Here is a 23,111-nt window from a genome sequence, read left to right on the forward strand (position 1 = left end):
TGATGCAGCTGTCAGAGTTGATGGTTTGTCTGACTTCCAGGAAATCAAAGAGGGTAACCCTTCTTACATCCCAAAAGATAGCATGCATCATTTATTTGAGCAGTTGAGGACTGTGTATCAAACTTTTTATTCAATGGATAATTTGGGTATTACCACTCCATGGACTGTTGTTTTGACTCTAGCTCATAGTGGTGACACCATGTGTCATCGCTGATGATGATACAATCCAGGTGTCTGGATACCTGGTAACAGTCACTTTCAGCCTCATTTTGGTTCAGTAGGTCCTGATACACATATGTTGTTCTTTCTGTTCCTACGTGAGTGTTCACGGGACCCACTTGGCACAAACTTTGCAATCTTCCAACTTTGTATTGAAGCTGATATTCAACTCCACATGCAGTTCCCTGGTCAAAACCTGCTGATTTGTGTGGATAAGCTGATTGAGACACTCTTCATTTTGTGGTGTGACAGCTGTGCATGGCCAATCTGGAATGTGGCTTGTCTTTCATGTCACTGCTGCTGATGCTCACCACCCATAACCTCACTGTGCTTAACATCAATAAGCTTTCAGTGTCAGTGAATGCCAATGGGTGTCATTTTTCCTGCACTGACAAATTCAGTGACACATCTGTTTCATACACACTTCCATGTTGTTTTTTCAGACTACTTACTGCTGTTTATCTGTCACGAAATGGAATATTAGCCAACGTAATAAAACAGGAGGCATGATTTTCAGAACAGCTGTTGTACATTCATGATAAAAAAAAACCAACAAAAACAGTATTTTATCAATGTTTCATTAAAAAAATGGAGTTCTTCATTATTTTACATGTGAAGTGAAGCTGGGAGACCAATCTGCAGTCCAGTCTCATATGCTGAATTTGTTGGCTTCTTTCTTTTCTTTAGACTACTTTGTCTTACAAAGGCTGATCTTGAAAGATTTTGTAGTTATAGTTCCTGGTTAGCACATGCTGTGTAGAAAGCTTAAGGTACATTTTATAGTAATTCTTATAGTAATTCTAGAATTATATGTAGTAATTTCAGAACGTATTTTTGGGGAAAAGATGTTAAAAATGAGTTTGTTACAAATGTAATTATCTATTTTGACAGAAAATTCAATTATATTCTGATATTAGTCCGTTGGCAGTTCTTGGTGCACTTTATCATCAGTGATGAAATTGCTATTTACACATTTCTGCTGTCATGCTGAGTGAGAAGGTTTATGGTTTCCAGACTCACTTTTAACTATTTATCATTTGTTATTTTAAGATCAACGCAAGCCATGAACTCTTCTTTCAGGAGGAACGTAGAGATTTTCAAAAACTTAGGTTTTGAATTTCCTGTTAAGTGCAAGGTCTTTAACCTTGCTGGACTTAATTTTTGTGACCTACATGCCTTTTTTTTTTGTAACTATCCTTGCCCAAGTATTAGTAAATGCTAGGATCACATATACGTGGTATTTGACAGTGATTTTTGTTTTGCTTGTCTATTATATGCATTTTTGTCACTTACGGCAAATCTTCTAATCTGGAAGCTTCATGTCTTGGGTCCAACAGATCATAACCACACTCATTGTAGATTTCTAAGTAAGAAACATGAGTTGTATAGACTTTGCTGTTGTCCTAAAAAACAAACAAAAAATAATAAAACAACAAATAAACAGTTGGGCAGAGGAAGAGCTATAAACACAAGTGAAAACTAGGCCAGAGGAAAGACTTATCACTACAACTTCTAAGTTGTTCTCTCATTCTGTTTCTTTTTCTTCTCCTGGGCATTGTTTATATTCTCATTTAGGGATATTTATATATTTTCTGAGACACCACATGCATGAAATCTAAAGTAGAAAAAGGAAGAAGTTTTAAAAAAATATATGAAAATAGAAGCACCCTGAACTCCAATATGCCCATTAGAAGAAAGTTGAGTTTGTTTTTTCTTTTTGTATTTAGATAGAAAGATAGAAAACACATCTTTTTCTCCTTTTGCTTTTGCCCCCTTCTTGCAGAAGCACAACTGTTTGCTCATATCACTGCTACAAAGGACAAAATAAAATTTACTTTAAATATAATAAATAATCATCAGAGTTCAGATCTCTTCACTTAATCCACTTATTTCTTTCCATAAAAATGAAGTTATTCTACAGTATTTGTTTTAATAAGTAAAACACACAAGTACATACTTATAGAAAAAGGTTTTTTTAAATCTGGAATGCTGTTGGCTGGTTACTGATGTTCAGAGTTCCCTTGTGTTAGACAAAAATAAGACATATTACTTATGCCATCCTTCCAACCTGTAGGCTGAAGGTCAGCTAGAAGACTAAATATAGAATTCTTTCAAACATGAAATTCAGAATAACTAACTTAAAAATCCACTTCGCTATTCAACTAGGCTTTTTTTTTTTTTTTTCCAGTTCTGGTAGTATATTAGTTGGGAATTGTCTTTTAGTTATTAGAAAAATTAATATAAATGGATAATAAAAAATATTTTAGGGGAGGTTTAAGACTAGTTTTTCTTATTAATCATTTGCATTTATTTGATTTTGTTTCATTGCTCTTAACTGTTGAGACTTTAGAGTATGCTTGTAGTATTTCAAATATCATTATTACCTTCTGTCAAACATTGTTTGTTGCCCTGTTTTCTGTATATAGAATAAATGAAGAAGTTGTGAAATTAAGTTTCACTTGTTCTGGATTTACGGTGCTGCAGAAATGACTTAAAGCTAAGTTGCGGTCAAGTTACACCTCCCATATTTTCCTTCAGCTAAGTACAATGGCTTTCTCTGCACAGGAGATGCGATGGATTTTTTTGTTCTAAGAAGAGTACAGGATTTCAAATTCAGTGGGTTGCAGTGGTCTCTAAATTGGCTTAAATAATTTGTAAGTGCAACAATGACACTTTTTTGTAGGAGATTTTGATTTGTGTAATCATAAAACTGTTTTGAGCATACTTAGTTTCCCTCCTAAGTTCTTCAGGGCTAGAACTAGAGATGTTGAAATGGAGCATTAATAACATTCATTTTACTTTATGGATTCACCAAAAAGTAAGTTCATAGCTCCTAGGTTTGGCTTGATTACCACACTAGAGTTGTGTGTTTTACCTTAACAGCTGTGTCAAATTCAGTAATCTCACAACAGTTTCACAGAGTTGATGGTGGTAGGAAAATCTTCTATGGAGTATTAAAAACAATTAAAAGAAAAGAAATAACTGGGTGAGGACTATAAATGTCAGAAATATTGTAAGACAAGGAAAAAAAGTAGCAGAGAATGAAATATAAATATATCTTGTACTTAGTACTGTTGAAATTTTTTGGTGAAGCCAAACCCGTATTTACACAGGTGGAATGACTATTTCTCCACTAGAAATTGACAGTTCTAGCATAAAACACATGCAAAATTAGTTTTCAGAGTATAATTTATTACTTTTGAAAGTATTTTTCTAGCCACTATTAACTTGTCTTTAGGTTCTGACTCTGTTTTAAAAACAGACCAAAGGATTTTTTGTCTTTTTAGTAAGAGTACATTAGGAAAAATAAATAACAGCAATAATAATAATAATAAATATTAATGACATTTTTACTATTTGCATAATTTGTTCATAAGTTATACATATGTAATTATATTAAAAAATGGGCCTAACATATGACCACTTTCAATTCAATTATGCTGAGTGAATCAGACTTTTATTAGTAATATCACCTACACATAAAACTTTCCATATAAGTATGTAATTGGAGTTAAAAAGAAAAGGACAGAAAAGAAGAATACACATACTTATTCTCTTTCAAATCCTGCATTACTGACTTGAAAATTATTACTTTCATAATAATTTAGCTATCTGTCAGTATTATAGTTAATAAATAATTGCATCAAATATGAACATGCAATTGTGCTGAGTTAATAGCTGAGTATTTTAAGTGTACTGTTTTTTTGAGTATCAATCAAGCACAAAGAAACTATATAACTTATGATGAGTGAAAAAAATGGTCCTTATTTAATGCAATATTGTTGGTTTATCATTGCATAGGAGTCAAAGCTATTTTTGCAGGATGTGCATGTGATGCAATGCATGCAATGAAAAAAAGGGTAAAGCAGTGAAGATAAGACAAGTACAACTGCTTATGTGATCTGAATGTGTATGATAGAATCCACTGAAAAAATAGCATGGTTTGAGAAAAAAAAAAAAAAAAAGCAACACCCTTTCACATCCATTGTCTCATTCTAAAGGCAGGTAACCAACAGTAAGCAGCTCATTATTGCGTAATATTTCATGAAAAGTTACATGTTTGCTTAAACATTACTGAATTACTAATCTTAGGGCTTCTTACTGTTACTTTATGACAGTACTATAAAAACAGTCCTTCAAAATATAGCTAAATATTTTTACACCAGTCATTTAAAAAAGAAAACCAACAAATGCAGAAAACAATCTCCCATACCTTCTGTAATTGATCAAAAATGTAAGAGAGGGTCCTGGGAATGATGCCTCTGTCACTGTAACGTTCAGCTCCTCCTGTGATCGTAAATGTTTTGCCACTGCCTGTTTGGCCGTATGCAAAGATAGTACCATTATATCCTGCCAAAGCACTATAGAAAAAATTAAAAAAAAATTAATATATATATAGAACATATTCTTTATGATAAGCTTTTTATAAAACCAAAATGTGGTTCACAGTAATTCTTAAATACACAGCAGCTGTCTTCAATTTAATGTATTTATTTCAGATTCAGTAGAATTTACACAGTCTGAAATGCCATTAAGACGTGATCATCTTTTTTCACACCTCACATTTGCTGAAGTACCTAACAAAAGCCTATCCAAAATGTTTTTCTCTGTAAATCATCAGACTCTCAGTATTCATCTGATTTCCATTAAACAGCAGAACAGAAGATAGGCTGTACACTAGTAGGATGAACAGTAGATCAGCAGCACACTCAGCAGGATGTATGTAGGATTAGACTACAGCAGATGTGATTTTCATCAGCCATGGCTGATGAGGTGATATATTTGACATTATGTCACAACATATTTGATCCTGACTTTTAGTCCCGATTTTGTTTTAGAAGAGTGGGGTTTTAACACAAAGAAAGAAAAAGGTACTCCCAAATTGTGGTAATCTAGATTCCACCAATGAGAAGTTGGTGCAATTTGACAGAATAATTCAGCAGTAATTTTCCTTTTAACAGCTAGTGAAGTTTCTTGTACTGTTTTAAGGAGAGGCTTGTATTTTTACCAAGACACCTTAGATGAGCTGATATCTGAAATATAAATGTAAATTTTCATTTTTCCCTTGATATTAAAAGTAAAACTTTCTGTACACTGTATTTAAAATATCAATTGATATTCATAGTTGAATAAGTATTTGTTTCCAGCTCTGTTTCAGAAGGTAAAAATCTGTCTCCATGTTTCTAGATCAATTTCTTGTTGATTGTTGTAAACTGCCTTGACCTTGAAATGTATTTTAAGTGCTCTAACATCCTGTACTGCACTCTGGCTAACTATAAACAGTGAGGTAAAAATGATAGAGGACATAATTATTTTGAATTTTCATTTGTCTGAAAACAAGCAAAAAATGAGTAAATAATTTGTAACTCTTTGAAATCTGTTAGTGACTGTAATATTCACATGGCCAGCCAAACCAGAAGTGGCAACAGTCTACATGATTAAGAAAGTAGATTAAGGAGGGCCAGTTTTCCTCTTTCTTTTCAGTAGCCAACATTGCAAAAAGTTTCCCTTCATTTGAAATTTTTCTACCAAAAATCCAGTATCTCCTGACAAAACATATGAAGAAAGTACAAAGAATGTATATGAATAATAAAAAATGCTGACAAGACATAAAATAATCAAGAAGGAATTACTTTCATGATGAAACGCATCAGAAGTACAATCTACTCTGGATTTGGTTTACTATGCTTAAAGATCCACTCCTTTTGTATAAGCAGAAAGAAATGATAAATTATTCTTGTGCATTTTGTTTATAAATAAAAAGGGGCAAACAACCCTTGCATAAGATAAAAAGAACCACATATAGATAACTGCTAGTCTGGCGCCACAAGAGATGCAATGGTTCTCCAAATTATTATTTAAAGGCTTGAGCAGATGCCAAATTGCTTATTTTAATCCATTACAGTAGGATGACAGAGAAAAAAACAGAAACGTTAAAAGGGACTACAACCAACATCTGCTCCCAAAGACCAAAACACCCACAAGACAGAGTGTATATAGATATATTTTAGATTCCAGATGTTAAAAATCAAAACATTTATTATTAGGAAACACCTCATTCATTTATCTTAGGAATTTGTAATGCCTACCACCACTATATCTGAATGCTGAATACAGTAATTATCTGTCAGAAGGTAAGGGCATCAAAGTAAGTTTGCAGATGGCAGGTTCAAAACAAGCAAGAGGAAATGATTCTTCATGCAAAATGGTGTTAAGCTATGAAATTCCTTGCAGTGGATGTTGTGGATGCTAAAAGATCACACAGGCATCAGCAGAGACTAAATTAATTCCTGAAAATGTTCTCTGATGATGAGAAATTAATTTTCTATCAGAAAGTCCCTAAGCTACAACTAACTAGGAGCTAACAGAATACTAGGTGAAGGTAAATTTCCATGTTTGACTTTTTTCCCTAAGCACTGACTGTTAGTCACCCAATAAAAGAGGAAAATTAGAATTGTTGTAACACCGTACCTGCAACGGTGGTGGTTTAGAGATGTAAGAAAAAGCAGCTATTTTAAAGAGCATTTCTATTTTGTGTTGGACTAGATTATGTGATTGAAAAGAAGACAAGATTCAGGGCTTCAATAAAATATTTTTATATTGAGGGAAGACCTTGTCTCTTCCCTGATTATGTTACTAAGCAAAATCTGTCAGAAAAACTGTATCAATTATCAGCTACAGCACTTTCTAGAATGGATACATCTACAAATGTAGTTAAAAGGGAGCAAGGACATTTTGTTATTTTCCCTCAAATATTCTTACTTTTCTTACTTACAGTTAACTTGCACTTTCTAATTTACTCATAATTAGTGGCAATTAAAAACAAAAAAGTGTAGTAAAAAACTAATATTTCATTAAAAACAGCAATGTAGACTCTTACTTAAGTAAATGACTGCTGCAGAGCTGCATACTAACAATTGCTGTTACTCAAGAGACTTACTTCATGGTGGGAAGATGCAACATTCCTAAACAAAAGTGTAATACAAAAGTCTAACATGCAAGTAACTATGCTTAAATTCATTGATCCATTGTGTTTACAACTTGTTAACATTCCTCAAGTGAGAAATTTCTCAAGTGGAAGCTAGAAAATTTATGATTAGTTGCTATAGTTCAAAATACCATTCAGTACTTTGTTCTTGAGTATCTGAGATGACTCAAAGTGGTATAAAACTCAGTGATATTAGACAGAGGTTGAAAGCAGGCTGAGGTTGTTTTGTTGTGGTTTGTTTTTCTGCATACATTTTGTTTTAATTTACTTTTTTTTTTTTTTCCTCCCTATGTAAAGTTTATGAATGCAGAACTTTTCATTTGTTTCTATGCTTCTTGTTAATGAGACCAAAGGATAGTTTGTGCCTAAGTATAACAGCTGCTTCCCTCTGCAGCCTGGAGAAGGCTCTAAGGAGACCTTATGTTAGCCTTCCAGTACTTGAAGGGGGACTTTTTATAAGGTCATGTAGCAACAGGATGAGGGGAAATAGTTTTAAACTTCAAGAGGGTAGATTTAGACTAGATATTAGGAAGAAATTCATTACTGTGAGGGTGATGAGACACTGCAACAGGCTGCCCAGAGAGGTTGTGGATGCCCCCTCTGTGGAAGCAATCAAAACAAAGCTGGAAGGGACTTTAAGTAATCTGGTCTGTAGCAGGGGGGCTGGAACTAGATGATCTTAAAGATCCCTTGCAGCCCAAACCACTCTATGATTCTGTGATAAGTTTTGTTCAATCGAACAAAAAGTTTCCATCAAACTATAGTAACTTTAAATATGTAAATAAAAATAAATTCTAAAATGAGTTCTGTGTTCAGATTTGGATTTCCCAATCCAAGAAGGATGCTAGAAAGAAATGAGAGTGATTCTAACAAAACCAATTTGGTTCAAGCTAGAGAACATTAATACATGGATAAGCAAAGGGAGTTGTTTTCTGACAGCCCGGAGATGAGGAGGCTATACGTGTGTGTAATTGTCACCTTCTGTTACAGAATGGATTGTTCCAAGAAGGAATGGGATAAAAGGCAGTTGTTGCAAGATGCAAAAGAAGTTCAAAATATGATGAAAGTGTTCTTCACAATGAGAGCAGGTAAGTCCTGGAACTGATGCACAATGAGTTGTGGGATTCCCATCTTTGGTTTATTTTCAAAGCTTTACTATGCTTGAGCAAACTCTGAAGCTATCCCTGTTTTGTTCAGAAGGTTGGACCTAATGACTTACAGAGACGCCTTCCAACCTGTTTATTCTATGATTTTAAGAGAGAATTTTTTAGCAATAGACATAATTCACACACGCACACACACAAAAGATCAACAGAGGAATGTATTTGTAAAAAAAAATCTTTACCATTCCTTGAAAACATGCTAAATGTTTACACGATGTAAACATAGTGTTTCATAAATACCAGTACAATCGTCTTCCTCAGGAAAGTCAGAACACTCTGACTCCATTTTTATTACTCTGAGCTTCAATTAATAATGAAACTAATCTCAAGAAATAGCGTGACCTTATTATCAAGCTTTTGACATCAGCAGATATTAAAGACAAATACAGGAATCTCATCTTGATAGCTGCTGGATGAAGTCAATCCAGAGCCAGAAGCCTTTACAGCAAAACTGAATAATGTAAATAAATAAAAAATGTTTAAATGCTTAAATAAAAAAGGCTGTACTAAATAAGGCCTAAATTCTTTGAGTGTCTATTTGTAGATTAAAGTAATGGCTGGGAATCAGAAAAAAATTTTGCTTTTACTTTGCTTTCACTAGTTTATTTCAGGTTCATATTGTTATTTTAATTGGAGCCCTGAAGATTCATTTTAAATGACTAGTAATGTGAAGGTGGGTGTTCTTAGCTATGAAAATACTGGATTACTGAAGTATAAGGTAACTCTTGAGTCACAGCTTGAACCACTGATTGAGCACCTGGGGAAAGGACCTGGTCAGCCCTGGGAGCACAGGTGAAGGCAATTCAACTGCATGACAGGAAAGGGTGGAGCCTGGCTGCACCTCTGTTAGATCCCATTTAAGGGCTGACTGCCACTAACAAAGGATCTCTTCTTGGAGATCCCTCCTAGGTGAAGCTTTCCCCTGCAAACCTAGAAACTTCTGATATGGGTGAGCAATCTTCTTCTCCTTCCTTTATAGCACCTCTCTAGTGTCTCAGTCCTTACATCATTGTTACAACCTCTGTTGTAATGCCTTTTCCATTGTATTGACCTGTCCAATTGCTACATGAAGAAAGTGGAAAATATCTTGATCTTTAGATCTTGTAAGCAATCTCCTCATCTCAGTTCTTGCTGACTTGAAATGTTTTACCAAAGTCCTTCTTTTTCCTTTTTGCAATCTTAGAAAACAGTGGCTCGAGGTCATTTTATAAATGACATGATGAAAAGAAGAAAACTTAATTTGCAGGATCTGGAAAAGCACTTCTCAGGGAGAATGTGTCTTTACATATAGTATTTAGGTATCTTCTCTCATTTGGTGATCAGATTAAAGTTCCTTTTAGTTAAAATAAACAAAGTATCTCAGCATGACGTTTCTTCTTTATGCTTTGGCAGATTTATGGAACAAATCTAATTTGGTAATGTCTCATATTTCAAAAATAACATTGATGTCCGAATGTGCACGTTATCGTTTCTGAGAGCTTAGTGTAAGTTTCCACTGAAATTTCAGAAAAGTTTTCCTAAAAAGGCAAGCTGGAATATAATTTCCTATTTTGACTGAAATTCTCAAATACATTTAAAATTTCACCAAAAGCACTGCAGAAGATAAGTATCACAAAAATAGTATGAGTGACATCTATCAAACTGTAACCTATAATAAGCAGTATTCTTGAACAATTCTGAACTTAAATTTAAGTCAAAATGAACATGACTAATAGCTGTTTGAGATGAAAGCTTAATGAAGTTTTCATTTTTTATTAAATTACAAAATCTATAGCTGTTCCTTCTCCCATTTCTCAAATTAGGGGATATAGTAAACTACATTGTTTCAAGCTGACATCCAAAAAGTAGATGTCTTTTTATTGTATATAAACTCTACAGGTCTTTTTTTTTTTTCCTACATAAGTCACTCACATTAGCAATAATTCAGTTGTGAAGAACCTTTACCTGCAGGTGGGCTAAACTGCTATTTCTCACACTTGCATCACAAATGTCCATGTCAGAATAAAAAATTGGTCACATAAGCCTGCCTTTAAATTAGTAAACAATGACAATATTCCACAAATAATGAAGTCTGATGCCTACACCTTACTAAAAGTCCAGAAAAACAAAAAGAGAACTAGCAAAGTAAAAAATAAAAAGATAGTATTTTTGTTTATCATTTTTGTGTTGAACTCCAGAAGTAGTCTTCCAATCTTAACCACTCAATGATTCTGTGATTCATGAAACTGTATAGAAAATACTTTTCTAATGCGATGAAATGAGCTTATATTATAGGTAAAAAGATAACTATACATGGATTTCTATTTCTATGCAACAAAAAATACTACCGTATCAGTGTAGTTTTAGGAGTTAACGATGCAACTTTACCATAAATAGAATTCTCAGGGGATTGTTTTATATCTCCCAGATTCAGATGTGTCAGTATTCAGAAAATCAAAACATCAATACACTTTTACTATGAGGCAAACGCTTGGCAGCTCTCCTCCAACTAATACAACAAAATCTATTTTTGATCCTAATTACTCTCAAGAACAACGTACCATTCTGCCACTGGTTTGGCAATGCTGTCAAAAACCACATCTTGCTTCACCTCTTGATCAAAAATTTTCTGAAATCTGAAAATATTAAGCAAAGAATAATTGCTCAGAATCTTAAAACACTACTTGATTCATACTTGTGTTTATAGTAGTTGATGTTTACATCATTAGGCTTACATAACTTAGTACAATGTTTTCCCTGTAGTCTTATTCACAGCATCTGTTGTACTATTGCATATAAATAGTCTGCTAAACACAGAGCTGCATTGATGGGATCTTCACAATAAATTCCTCTGATAAAATGATGTGGCTTAGAGAAAGATAATCCTCATTTTAGATCTACCGAGAGAATCAGTGTTTGTAACTGGCACCACACTGGAACCTGGATAAATAGGTTACACCATAACTAAATACTGTGTCTTACCAATATGTTTTTCCTTTTTTTTTTTTTTTTTTTTTTTTTTTTTTTTTTTTTAAATAACCAGTTCCTTCATTCTGTTGCACACATACAGTAATCATTAAAGGAAAATGTTTAACTAAATCTTTCCTATGTAAAGCAACTGCAGTTTTCATAGAGAATTATATATCTTTGAAGTTGGAAGGGACCACCTACTACAATTCCCCTACTCAAGGAAGAGTCAACTGAAGTAGGGTTCTGTCCTATTAGGTTGGATTATTTGCATATGGGGAGCATAAACAGCTGCTTCAGACTGTTCTTTCTGTAAAGAGTCCTAGCACTCTGAACTTCTCCTAATATGTCAGACATCCCAGTCCCTTTACAGGAGCCCAGAACTGGATACAGTGTTCCAGGTAATTTTCTGAAAACCTGGTTTCTAGCCAATCACAATCCTGTACTGGTGCATGTGTTTCTACCTCTCTAGGAGCTGGATTTGACATTTCACGATGTTGAACTTTAAGATTTCTACTGGCTTTTTCTCCAGATTCTCTGAGCAGCAGGACAACCATCTGGTATGTCAACCACCCATTTGCAGATAACACAGAACTGAATATTTGCTGAATATGAACTTGGTCCCATCATCCAGGACACTAATTAAGTTGTTTGATAGAACTGGATTCCGTATTAATTACATCACAACAAATGGCCTTGGTGGATTTTGTACTCTTGCTGATAATCTTTTGAGCGCAGCAGCTTGGCTCATTTTCAATCCCCCTCATTGAGCACTTACATAACCTTTCCAAACCCCATCCTTCAGTCTTCTTGGGTCACCTGATCCTGCTCTCACCTCTAATACAGTTCTTTTTTAAGGTTGTCTATAGTCAGGAGCTCCTGCTCAACCATCCAGGCCCCTGCTGTCACTGCTTAATTTCTTATCAGGGCAGATTGTTCCTGAAGGAGGTAATCCTAGAAAAACAACTAGCTCTCTGGGACTTCCCAACAATCTAGGGCTGTGTCTCATGGGTTTTTGTTCAAGCAGGTCCCTGAACAGGCTAACACTTACTCTCATGAAGTCTAAGGTTGTGACCTTGCTTTCTTCCTTGTTTCCTATTCTCAGGTTTTTGAATTTTACAATTTCATAGTCATTACAACCAAGGCCACCCCAGCTTTCACATCCATGATCAGTCCTCCTATATTTGTAAATAAGAGGTGCAGCAGATCCTCCTCCCCTTATTGGCTCTTTAACTAAGTTTTAGGAAGTTCAGGAATCAATATACTTCAGAAAACTTCTGGATTGTTCATGCCCTGCTGTGCTGTTCCTCCTGTCTGGAATTGCACATTAATATAGAACCTCATAGGTTATATAGAAAAGCCTTAAACATGTGCAGGGTATACAACATCAGAAAGAAATGCAGTATATAAAATATACACTCTATTCTGCTAACACTGTATTAGTCAAGTCATTCAAAAAATTGTATTTGACTCCCATACAAGAAAGTAAGAATAAAGGAGACTAATGTTTAAGCTGACCAAGGGACACAGATTTTATGCAGCTGTAAGCTTTATGGAGGAAAAAAAAATGCTTAATCCACAGTATTACTTTTCTTTTGCTTTGAGGATAGTAACTCATAGTGTTTCTTAGCATTATTCACTACAGACATTTTAATAAATGATAGAGTAAATCAGAATAAAAGTGTTCATTGGGCATTTGCATTCTAAGCTATTTTTGCATAAAATCAATTTGGAGAAGGCAGTTCCTCACTTTGCAAGCAGAACAGATTTCCTTAGCTGATGTAAAATGACATCAGGCTAAACTGCAGATGTTCATCTGTGGCTCTTTTTTAGTAGCACAGAATAACATAATTTATTTGATTTGGTATTATAAAAAACCTTGAATACTAAGTTAAGGATGTTCTTTTTTCAAAAGTGGTTATACATCTAGAATTCACAAAATTCTTAAAATTTTCTCTACGTATTTTAAAAAGATAAATAATAATTTGATAATATTGGTACTTATTTTAAGTTCCTAAAAATTATTCATGTTCCACTGTGAGATATCTACTGTGATAGTTTCTGATTCTTTCAGCCGTTTTTTAAATTGTTTTCGTTGTGTTGAAAACATTGTTTTTAAACAGTGTTTTACATAAAGGCACTTCGGTTAGTCTATGCCAACTCACTAGGTCACAAGAAAACAACACAGTGCTGCACTCACTTTTCATCAGTGAATTCAAAACAAGCTGTAGGAGTGGAAGACATAGATCAAGATGGGAACACATAATGGTATGCAATGGATAGGTTAAAAAACAACAACAAAAAAAACCCAAACAAAACAACAAACAGAAGCAACTTTAGTGTTCATCAGACTCATTCAGCTGCAGAACATGATATGCTGAAGTGTTGCTCTTGTTAAAGGAACTGTATGAATATAAAGCTACCTCTACCAAAACTTAATGTTAGGAATAGGTTTCTCCTCTGTGATTCTACACATGTGTGTCACTATACAAAGGTGAGACTTTTACTTACTTGAACTTGTAGCTCTCTCGCTTATTGTTGACAAACCCATCTGCTAAATCACGTGGCACAATAATCTCCAGACTGGATGCAGATTTTTCATCCTCAACTGAGTAAATCTAATGAGCGTGGATATGAGTTAACAAAGTAAGCTTTGTTGCTAAGCAGCACAGCCCTTAGATGCAACATAGTAGTGAGCACAGCAAAATAACATAGAGCAAAGTAGTTCTGCCTAGTTCAAAGCCCTGAACGCTCAAGCACATCTTTCTACAGCTATTGTTCCAAAAAACAAGTGCACAGGGGTCTCAGCTTGTTGTCACATAGACACTACAGTCAGATGTGAAATAGAAATGCGGAGTCTCTGACACAGCTTGCTTAATAAACAATTTTATCAATAACAAGTATGGGCATTAAACAAAGCACGGTGAGGCAGGCATCTAAATGCTTCTGAGGGATAATCGGGAACGTTTTTACTATTCCTTGCTATTACAGCAGGCTAAGGGCAGCTCTGCATTATCCCTCAATGCTCTGAACAATATTTAACCGTTAACAGCCTAAATCCCGCCGAACGCCTCAAGTTTTCTCGGTGGTTCCAAGCTGGTCACCCCGTTCCCGCCTCACGTAGGACCCCGCCAGCACCGAGCTCACTTCCTACCCCCGCCTGCTGCCGCCTGCCCAGAGGCTTCAGGCGCGCGTACACCCGGATGCTTTCCTTCACCATCGCTGCTGGGGCCGCCGCGCCGCTGCTCGCGTAGCAACAGTAACCATGCAACGCTACCCAGCCTGCCCTGGGAGACCCGCGGGGCCCCGTGAGCCGGGCGCGAGGGCTGCCGTCATGTCTGGAGGGATAATTTGTAGCATGCAATGAAAACTTTCATTCTTTTAGTATAGCGTAAGGGGACTTGAAGTTTGCAAGTTGCAAAGGTTGCATCGGAGGAACAGAGGCTGCAGGTTTGCTGAAGGAGCGTAACTTTGAAACAGGTAATAGTAGGACCCAGTTGTTCTGTGAAATGATTACTGAAAAGACGAAACAGAAGTTGATGCCCTTTTGCTCTGCTCTGTAAGGCTCTATTTGGAGTGTTATTTCCAGGCCTGAGGCCCACAGCAAAGCAGGGATGTGGAGCGGGTCCAGAGCAGGGTCATGAGGGTGATCGGAGGGCTGGAGCACCTCTGCTATGAAGAAAGGCTGATAGAGTTGGGCTTGTTCAGTCTAGAGAAGAAAAGTCTTCATGGAGACCTCATTAGGGCCGTCCAGTACCTGAAAGGAGCTTATAAACAAGAAAGGGGAATGACTTTTTGCATGGTCTGATAGTGATAGGACAGGGGAAATGGCTTTAAGCTAAAAGAAGGGAAATTTAGGTTCGATGTTAGGAAGAAATTACTCAGAGGTTGGTGAGGCGCTGGCACTGCTGCCCAGAGAGGTTGTGGGTGCACCATCCCTGGAGGTGCTCAAAGCTGGGTTGGGTGGGGCCCTACCCATGGTAGGGATTGCAGCTAGATGAGCTTTAAGGTTCCCTTCCAACCTGAATCATTCTGTGATTCTCTTTTGGTGAGATATAGTAGTAAGGATTGCAGTGATTACAAATCCGCTGATCAAAATTAAGTGAAAGATCAGGGAGTTAATTTGAGGATTAATTAAGAGAATAGAAATTTCTTTAAGCCAGATGTGGGAAAAATATGTTGACTTTCTATTCCAAATTAGAAAAAGCATTAGTGTTAGGGGAAAGGTTTCCTGTCCCGTGTGAGCAAATAACTATCTCAGAAAGCATCAGAGGAACAAGTAGTGTGCCTTTAGGGAATGAAACAGGAAAGAACTAATTAACAGCTGAAGTAAAGCACAAAAGTCAAAAGGGTCAAAATGAAAGCAAATGGAAAATATTACTTGGTGATTAAGAGAGCAGAGAAGAAACAACATGTCAAAATGGGATAGTGGAGCAAGTACTGAGTATCATCTTAATGCCACTCCAAAACTATATATAAAAAAAGTATCCCTTATCAGTATAGATTGGGATCCTGCAGATGGTGGTAGTCAGAAGTGATTAATACTGCAGAGTTGCAAGAGGAAACTTAATGCAGCTGAGTGGGAAAGCAGAACACTTAGGATCTGATTAATTCAGGCTGAGGAAAAGGGATCTGGGAGGAGAGAGGTGATAATATCAGTCCCATAATTCTGAAAGAATTAACATGTTTACTTGAAAGTCCAGGAGCTGGTTTTGCATTTATGTATTTAATTTAGTATTGAAGTGGACAAGAAAGAGTATAGTGTTCTTGGAAAGTAACAAATGGGATAGTCAACTATGTTAGCAGCTGTAGCAGAAATGCTATGTCATGGCTTGAAACAATGATTGAGCACCTGGTGGGAAGGCAGGGCCACCTCGGGGAAGCTCAGGTGCATGCAATGACTGGAGGGAGTGGATCCAGACTCCACCACTTCCCAGACATCACTTAAGGGTTGGATGTGAAGGTAAGGGTGTCTTGCTGGAGATCCCTCTATGGGTAAGGATTTCTTAGGATATGCTGCTTCTTTCCTGGATTTTCTGCATCTATGGCTGTCATGTTTGAGTGAACCCTTGTTTGTTGTAGTATGGGATCATGCTGCTCTGTTTTCATTGTTGTGTTTTCTATCATGTTACAGTACCGTTAGTATTTATTTACTGTAGTGCAGCTAATCGCATTTTAGAATCTGCTAGAGGTTTTTTTTGTTTTGTTTTGTTTTTTTTTCTCCTTCTCTCCTCCTCTCTGACTAACGAGGTATGTAGTAAGCTAGTGAGGAGGAAGAATTTTGAAGCATAGGGTCAAGTAAGTAGCTCTCTGTTGTTGCTGGCTGCTAGTTCATATGGTGATACAGATGAAGATGCGTTTGAATACAAATTATGAGTGGCGCTATGCGTTGTGATGTGTTTTTTTGTTTTTTTTTTTTTCTTCAGGAGCTGTTTTTTGCATTTATGTATTTAATTTAGTGTTGAAGTGGACAAGAAAGAGTATAGTGTTCTTGGAAAGCAACAAATGGGATAGTCAACTATGTTAGCAGCTGTAGCAGAAATGCTATGTCATGGCTTGAAACAATGATTGAGCACCTGGTGGGAAGGCAGGGCCTTCCCAGGAGAGTCCAGGTGCATGCAATGTACCTGAGTGACAAAAAGGGGTGGAGCCAGGATCCTCTCCTTTCTAGACCTCACGTAAGGGTTGGCAATGGAGACAAGGGTATCTTGCTGGTGATTTCTGCATTTTTGAGGCCTTTTGAGGGTAAGCAGCTTCTTTCCTTTGTTTCTGCGTATGTTGCTGTTACATTTGAGCAAATCCTCATTTACTGCAGCCTAGAACCTCGCTGCTCTGTTGTTATTGTTGTGCTTTCCATTGTGTTATAGCAGTTTAGCTGGATTACAAATTAACTGGGCAGTAGACATAGCAATACTGTAGTTAGCTATGTGAAGAGCCAGTTTGTGTCTGTTGATGTTTAGTAGCTGATTGAATCAAGTGAATGAGACTATATTGTTTTGAGGACAAAGTCTGATCTGTAAAGACTTCAGGTGTCCTACAACACAAATCCAGAGCTGTAGACTAGAGGAACCTGTGGTGCTATGCAGAGACATCCTGACTAGCTCTATGCAAACCAATTTGGATGTTATGTAGTTAAATGGAGAAGTGAACGAGCCTTTTCTAACTCAAGTTCCAGCATAAAAATACAAGCCAAATTTTTTGAAAGGGAAGAAGGAATCCTGGGCCACCTGCAAATGGTCACTTGTGTGGCAAGAGAACAAAGAGAACAGAAAGGATTCACAATTCTCTCTTCAAAATAGGCCTTCTATTACAAAGCTGTTCATGTGAAGATGGTAGGGTGCCTCTGTACATTGTGCTCCTCAATATATTGCTTTCAGTAATTGCATGTTATCTCAGTGGCACCCAGCACAGAATCAGCACACTTTAGGTTTACTGGCCTTGCTATGATATGAAAGCTGACTCGTTTATTTGCGCTTCAAAATTATCCAGGTTTTCTTCTTGAATGTAGTATGTGGTATACTGAATGCAGTAAATTGGAGATATGGAGAATGTAAGATAGATAAGAAACTAGTTAAAGGCTGATCTATTATGGTTTGCTAAGAAGAAGAGTATTATTTGACTTAAGAAAATTATTAGTGGTCTTCATTGAGGAGGTGTAATATTTTATGTATTGTCACAAAAAGTAAACGCTGATAACGCAGTATTGAGAGTCATAAGAGAACTAAGATATCTAGAAAAATGAGTAATCTTGAGGATTAGAGGAACTATTGAGTGTAAAACAAGTTACAAAGCCAAGCAAGCATGCATCTGAGGATTAGTGACAACATATTCTGCTGCAAGCTGAAATCCGTTCACCTAAAATTGTTAGAAGACTGTTATTGTGGAATTTAAAATGGCAGCTGTTAATGAAAAAGGCAGCCATGATTCTTCGATGAAAAATGGATGTCTTATAAAGGAAAGAATGCCTTCTCACAATTGCTTTGTGTGTATTTATAGTTATTTTTATTCCTTCAAGTGTTTGAATACAAGTGTTATTGTAATGATTGTGCTGATGGAGGCCATTCTGTACGAGAAGAGACCAAGAGGATGCGCTTTCTTTAGCGAAGAGAAAGCAGACTATGTATGTGCGTATGTAAATGCACTATAGAGAATTGCTGTGGAAACAAAAGAAGCTTCTTAAGGTAGACATGAGAACAAAAGTACAAAACTTACATTGGAAGAAAATAAATTGTCTTAGGGGTTTGATTGATCCCTTCAGTTACTGAAGAAAGCATGATCAGGTTGTGAGAAAATACTATATGACTCTGTTAACTTATGCTAGCAGGGGTTTCACCCAGAAGGTGAAATTAAAGCTTCTATACCAGAAGATCTTTTTCAAGATCAGTGAAATGTCTTTCTAGAAGCATACTAGGAATAAGCAGATAAGGACAGTTTGAGTATTTTCTTTTTCCAAGCCGCTTGATGGAGATTAGCCTCCTTAATACGTCTTAATCCTGCTAATATCTCCGCATGTGGGAGTAATGTATATCTGTCTTCTGTATAAAGTCGCTGCTGGTTGATACTGTGGAGTTTGTTCTAAAAACAAAACAAAGTGTTTTGCTTGTAAGGCAGTTGTAATTTTTATGCTGCAGGGCACCTTCAGTCAACTTCATAACTGAAAAAGCTACAAGGTTCTTGTTTATAACTAAGTCAGTCAGCAGTTGTATGCATTCACTGAATGATTATTTATCTTATTGTGCATCTTTAGATCTTCATTTCACCTGTAGGAGATGAATCCTCCAGAAGTTATTGAGTGTTGTTTTTCTCAGTCTCTAAGATCTTTGCCTACTTCAGCTTGTCCAACACAGAAAATAGTAAGGAAATGAATATTGTCCTTATAAGTCTCTTCACCATCATTTCCCTTTGTTTATGGAGATCCTGTGGTAAATTTAAGGCTGAAGTTTGAAACAGTAGCAGCTGCAGCAAAGGAAATTTTATGTTGCTTTAGGAATGGATTTCTAATCTCCAGGTGGAAATCACTGGAATGATTTGAGACAAATACGAGAAGTATCCTTTTTTTAACCCACAATTGCAGGAATATTCTGTTGAGAATAACTAAAGAACTAAATTGGCTCTTTAAATTTTCCAAGCACATGGGGAAGAGCTCATTATTAGAGTTAACAGTGACGAGCTGATTACAAAGATGAGGGAGTTGTAGGACATCTTCCTTCCCCTATATTCAGCACTCGTGAGGCCGCACCTCGAGTACTGTGTCCAGTTTTGGGCCCCTCACTGCAAGAAAGATATTGAGGCCCTGGAACGTGTTCAAAGAAGGGCAACGAAGCTGGTGAGGGGTCTGGAACACAGGCCATATGAGGAGAGGCTGAGGGAGCTGGGAATGTTCAGCCTGGAGAAGAGGAGGCTCAGGGGAGACCTTATTGCTCTCTATAACTTCCTGAAGGGAGGTTGTAGTGAGCTGGGGGTCGGCCTCTTCTCTCGTGTCATTAGTGATAGGACCAGGGGGAATGGTTTCAAGCTACGCCAGGGGAGATTCAGGCTGGACATGAGGAAGTATTACTTTTCAGAAAGGGTGGTCAGGCACTGGAATGGACTGCCCAGGGAGGTGGTGGAGTCACCGACCCTGGGAGTGTTCAAGGAAAGACTGGATGTTGCGTTGAGGGATATGGTTTAGTAGGAGCTATTGGGAATAGGTGAACGGTTGGACTGGGTGATCTTTTAGGTCTTTTCCAACCTTAGTGATTCTATGATTCTATGATTCCTCTTACTATGAACCAGAAAGGACTGTTTTTCCATTTCCTACTGCTTTGAAGGAAGTCTTTAAAAATAATCCTCAAGATGACAGCTAACGGTTTCAGACTGTGTACTAGTCTAGAGATTGCTTCATATGCTGGAGGCCTGAAAAGCTTTGGTTTCCCTTAGATTTCCTTTGTCTTCTCTGGGAAATCAATTGCTACTCCAAGAATTTATGATAAATTTCAGAGATAAATGTCAAACGTTTTCAGTTAATATATTTGAGAAACTGCATTATAGAACATATGTACCCTATAGGCTTTAAACAGTTTTGTAACCATATATGAGATTAGAGTTACAGGATCTGGCATTTGCATGTTTTAAAAAGTGTAGCTACTGCTTTCTGAATTAATAGCTGCAGCATCCTAACTGGTTATATACTTTTACTCATGTAGTTTTCTTCTGATTAAAAATAATGCAGGTCATAGTATATATTGGAGCTGGAAGTTCAAGGACTTGTGTTCAATTATGTCACCTAGCAACTTAATGTGCTTCCAAATAAACAGCCTTGAAAGTTTTATTATAGACCAAACTTTTAAAGCCTTTCCTTTTTTTTTTTTTTTTTTTGTCCCCAAAGTTTTACTTTTTATGGACTTATTTTTGGCAACTATAATGCTATTTGGCTGAGATAATGATTAGAAGCCTTTCTATTCAAACCTTTCCACAATTGGAATGGATGAAGAGTCAAAACTCTTGCCAAAGTCTGAGTTTGTCTCATCATTCAACTCCTGGAAATATTAGCGCCAAATTTGTATCTTCTGCATGACCAGAAACCATTTCTATTTTTTGTTAAATGACTGGAATTTAAGATCTAAAACTTGGCCTAAATAAAAGTATAGTATCAGCTGAGTATGTTGTATCAGCTCTGCCAGAAGCAGTACAAACTTCACGTGTAAGAGATGTGGTAATACTGAAGTATATATGTTTATAAGAGTGGCATAAGAAAAAGAGGCTTTCTAAAAAAAAAAAAAGTCTTTCAGATATCCCCCAAGTGCTACCACCATTGTTTTGGGTTTTTTTTTCTGCTTATGTATTCCATTTTGAAACTGTTAATGCTTCCATGTAAATTGCCTTGTTCAGCTGTTAATAGTCCAATGCTTCAAGAAGAGCTGCTTCTTTTAGGCTACTGTTAGAATCTGTTTCTTAGAAACAGTGTTACACCTTCATACATGGTACAGATAATTTATGAAGTACTTCAAGATTTCACAGCTATGCTTGTAATCTCATAAAACACATTAATATGTTTCCTAAAGATGTATGCCTTAATAGACTGAGCCATGATAGAAAATCTTAAAATATCCTCCTGAGGGCTTTTATATGTACATGCACATACGTGTATTCTTCTGTGATGTGTTGACTGTTGTAGTCAACACACCATTTCATCCAAGCTGATTTTTTTCTTCCATTTTTTTTCTGTCCTTCTAAGTAGTGAACAGCATCCTTTGTTGCCAACTGCAACAACGTAAGCATTATCAGAACACTCAAAACACTCCCATTAGCAGGACTTTCATGCAATGCTGATGTTTTCTGCACAATTTCTCTCCCCCAACGCATTTTTTTTTAGTATTATAAGCTTTTCTTAAATGTATTGTTTTGTCTTAATGCCTCTCATTGATCTATCTCTGACCAAGGAACAGATAAAAGGCTAAGTGATGCTGAATAGAAAGGGCTGTGTGGTTTTGTTGTTTTTTAATCTGAAGACTGGAGAGAAATGCAGATTTTTATGTTACAGTTAATTAGGACTATAAATCCTTTCATAGCTGTGATATTGGTTTATATATGTTCTTGCTTGAAGTAGATTACAGTCCTATCAGCTTCAACAGAGCCTTATGAAACAGTTATTAATTGTAGTTTAAAATAACATTTAGAAATCAAAGTCGTGCTCTAGAAGTTTTGCTGGGGTCTCTGTAAGTTTAGCATAAGAAAGGAAGGGTAGGAAATAAAGAGAAAGAAGGAAGGAAGATGGAAAGAAATATCCCTGCTATCCCTGCAACAAACTGCTCTTGCTATCCAAGCTTACTTCAGAAGACAATGCAAAATAAATTGTTAATTGAAAGGAAACAATGTGGGTAATATTAAAACAGCAGTCAGAGGCATATTTTTGTGCATGCAGTACATTCTTTAATCATAAAGGAAATTTAAAGAAAGGCAGATGCACAAGTTTACAGACTTTTGTGAGCTGCTCTTTCCAGGTATGAAAACTGGCCTGGCAAAAAGCAGGGACGTTTTCCTGAAAGTATAACATGGAGATGATGCTATGAACTGAACATAGAAACTTGTCTGCCACTTGGTTGTGAATTAAGTGTTAGAATGGACAAAGGCCTTAGAGACAAACGAATAATAAAGAAGAGAGAGTTACTGGAGTCACCATCAGTGTAATCTACATGATAGCTCAAAGGATGGCTTTTGCAGCAGCATTCTGAATGTGTGTATAGTGTAGGGGTAGGATGTGGTGAAAGATGATTACAACCACAGAGTAAAATTCAATTTTGTTATTCTGAAAGATAAAGGTAAAATGAAGGCATGGCACTGAGGTTTCACAGTTATCACTACATGAAAATCAAGGGCATGGTGCAGAGAGGAATACCAAAGGAAGTTTTAGTATGCAAATATAGAGGCAATCTCCAGATGAGAAAATAAGTTGTATGTTCTAGAGGATGTAAAAATGAAAAAGAATCAGGAAAGTGAAGTATTAGTTTAACAACAAAGTGAAACAAATGTATTGGAATACTCGAGTGCCTTTTGGTTTACCCATTTGTTTGGATGGAAGACTGAAGCATGAGATCAGTGCAGGGAGAGTGAAGATATCGAGGAGAGTGAAAAAAATACCAAAAGGTAATTGTTTATCTTAGGAGAAGATGAATTAAGATGGGGTGACGATTACATGTCACAGAAGGCTGCTAGATGAGCAGATAAGAAGCTTTTGTACCTGCAGATTGATGGAGTTGTACAGGAAGAGAATGTTGTCTAAATAGCACAGCGTAACTGAAACTAAGGGAAGTGAG

The 23,111-nt window shown here is 36.4% G+C and overlaps 1 protein-coding gene across 2 annotated transcripts in view; it reads right to left on the reverse strand.

Annotated features, from left to right (window-relative positions):
• KIF6 (kinesin family member 6) overlaps positions 1 to 14,552 on the reverse strand; it is a 141,757-nt gene extending 127,205 nt beyond the window's left edge. For both annotated transcript variants that reach the window (XM_048935128.1, XM_048935127.1), the window contains exons 1-5: positions 14,471 to 14,552; positions 13,828 to 13,934; positions 10,911 to 10,985; positions 4,433 to 4,580; positions 1,513 to 1,622 (exon numbers count right to left, since the gene is read on the reverse strand). In XM_048935128.1, coding sequence (XP_048791085.1) covers positions 1,513 to 1,622; positions 4,433 to 4,580; positions 10,911 to 10,985; positions 13,828 to 13,934; positions 14,471 to 14,536 — 506 coding nt within the window. In that variant the 5' untranslated portion in view covers positions 14,537 to 14,552. The remainder of the gene's footprint in view (positions 1 to 1,512; positions 1,623 to 4,432; positions 4,581 to 10,910; positions 10,986 to 13,827; positions 13,935 to 14,470) is intronic.
• Between the last annotated feature and the right edge of the window lie 8,559 nt (positions 14,553 to 23,111).

The sequence above is a fragment of the Lagopus muta genome, chromosome 2, assembly GCF_023343835.1.
Source record: "Lagopus muta isolate bLagMut1 chromosome 2, bLagMut1 primary, whole genome shotgun sequence".
Taxonomy (NCBI): Eukaryota; Metazoa; Chordata; class Aves; order Galliformes; family Phasianidae; genus Lagopus; species Lagopus muta.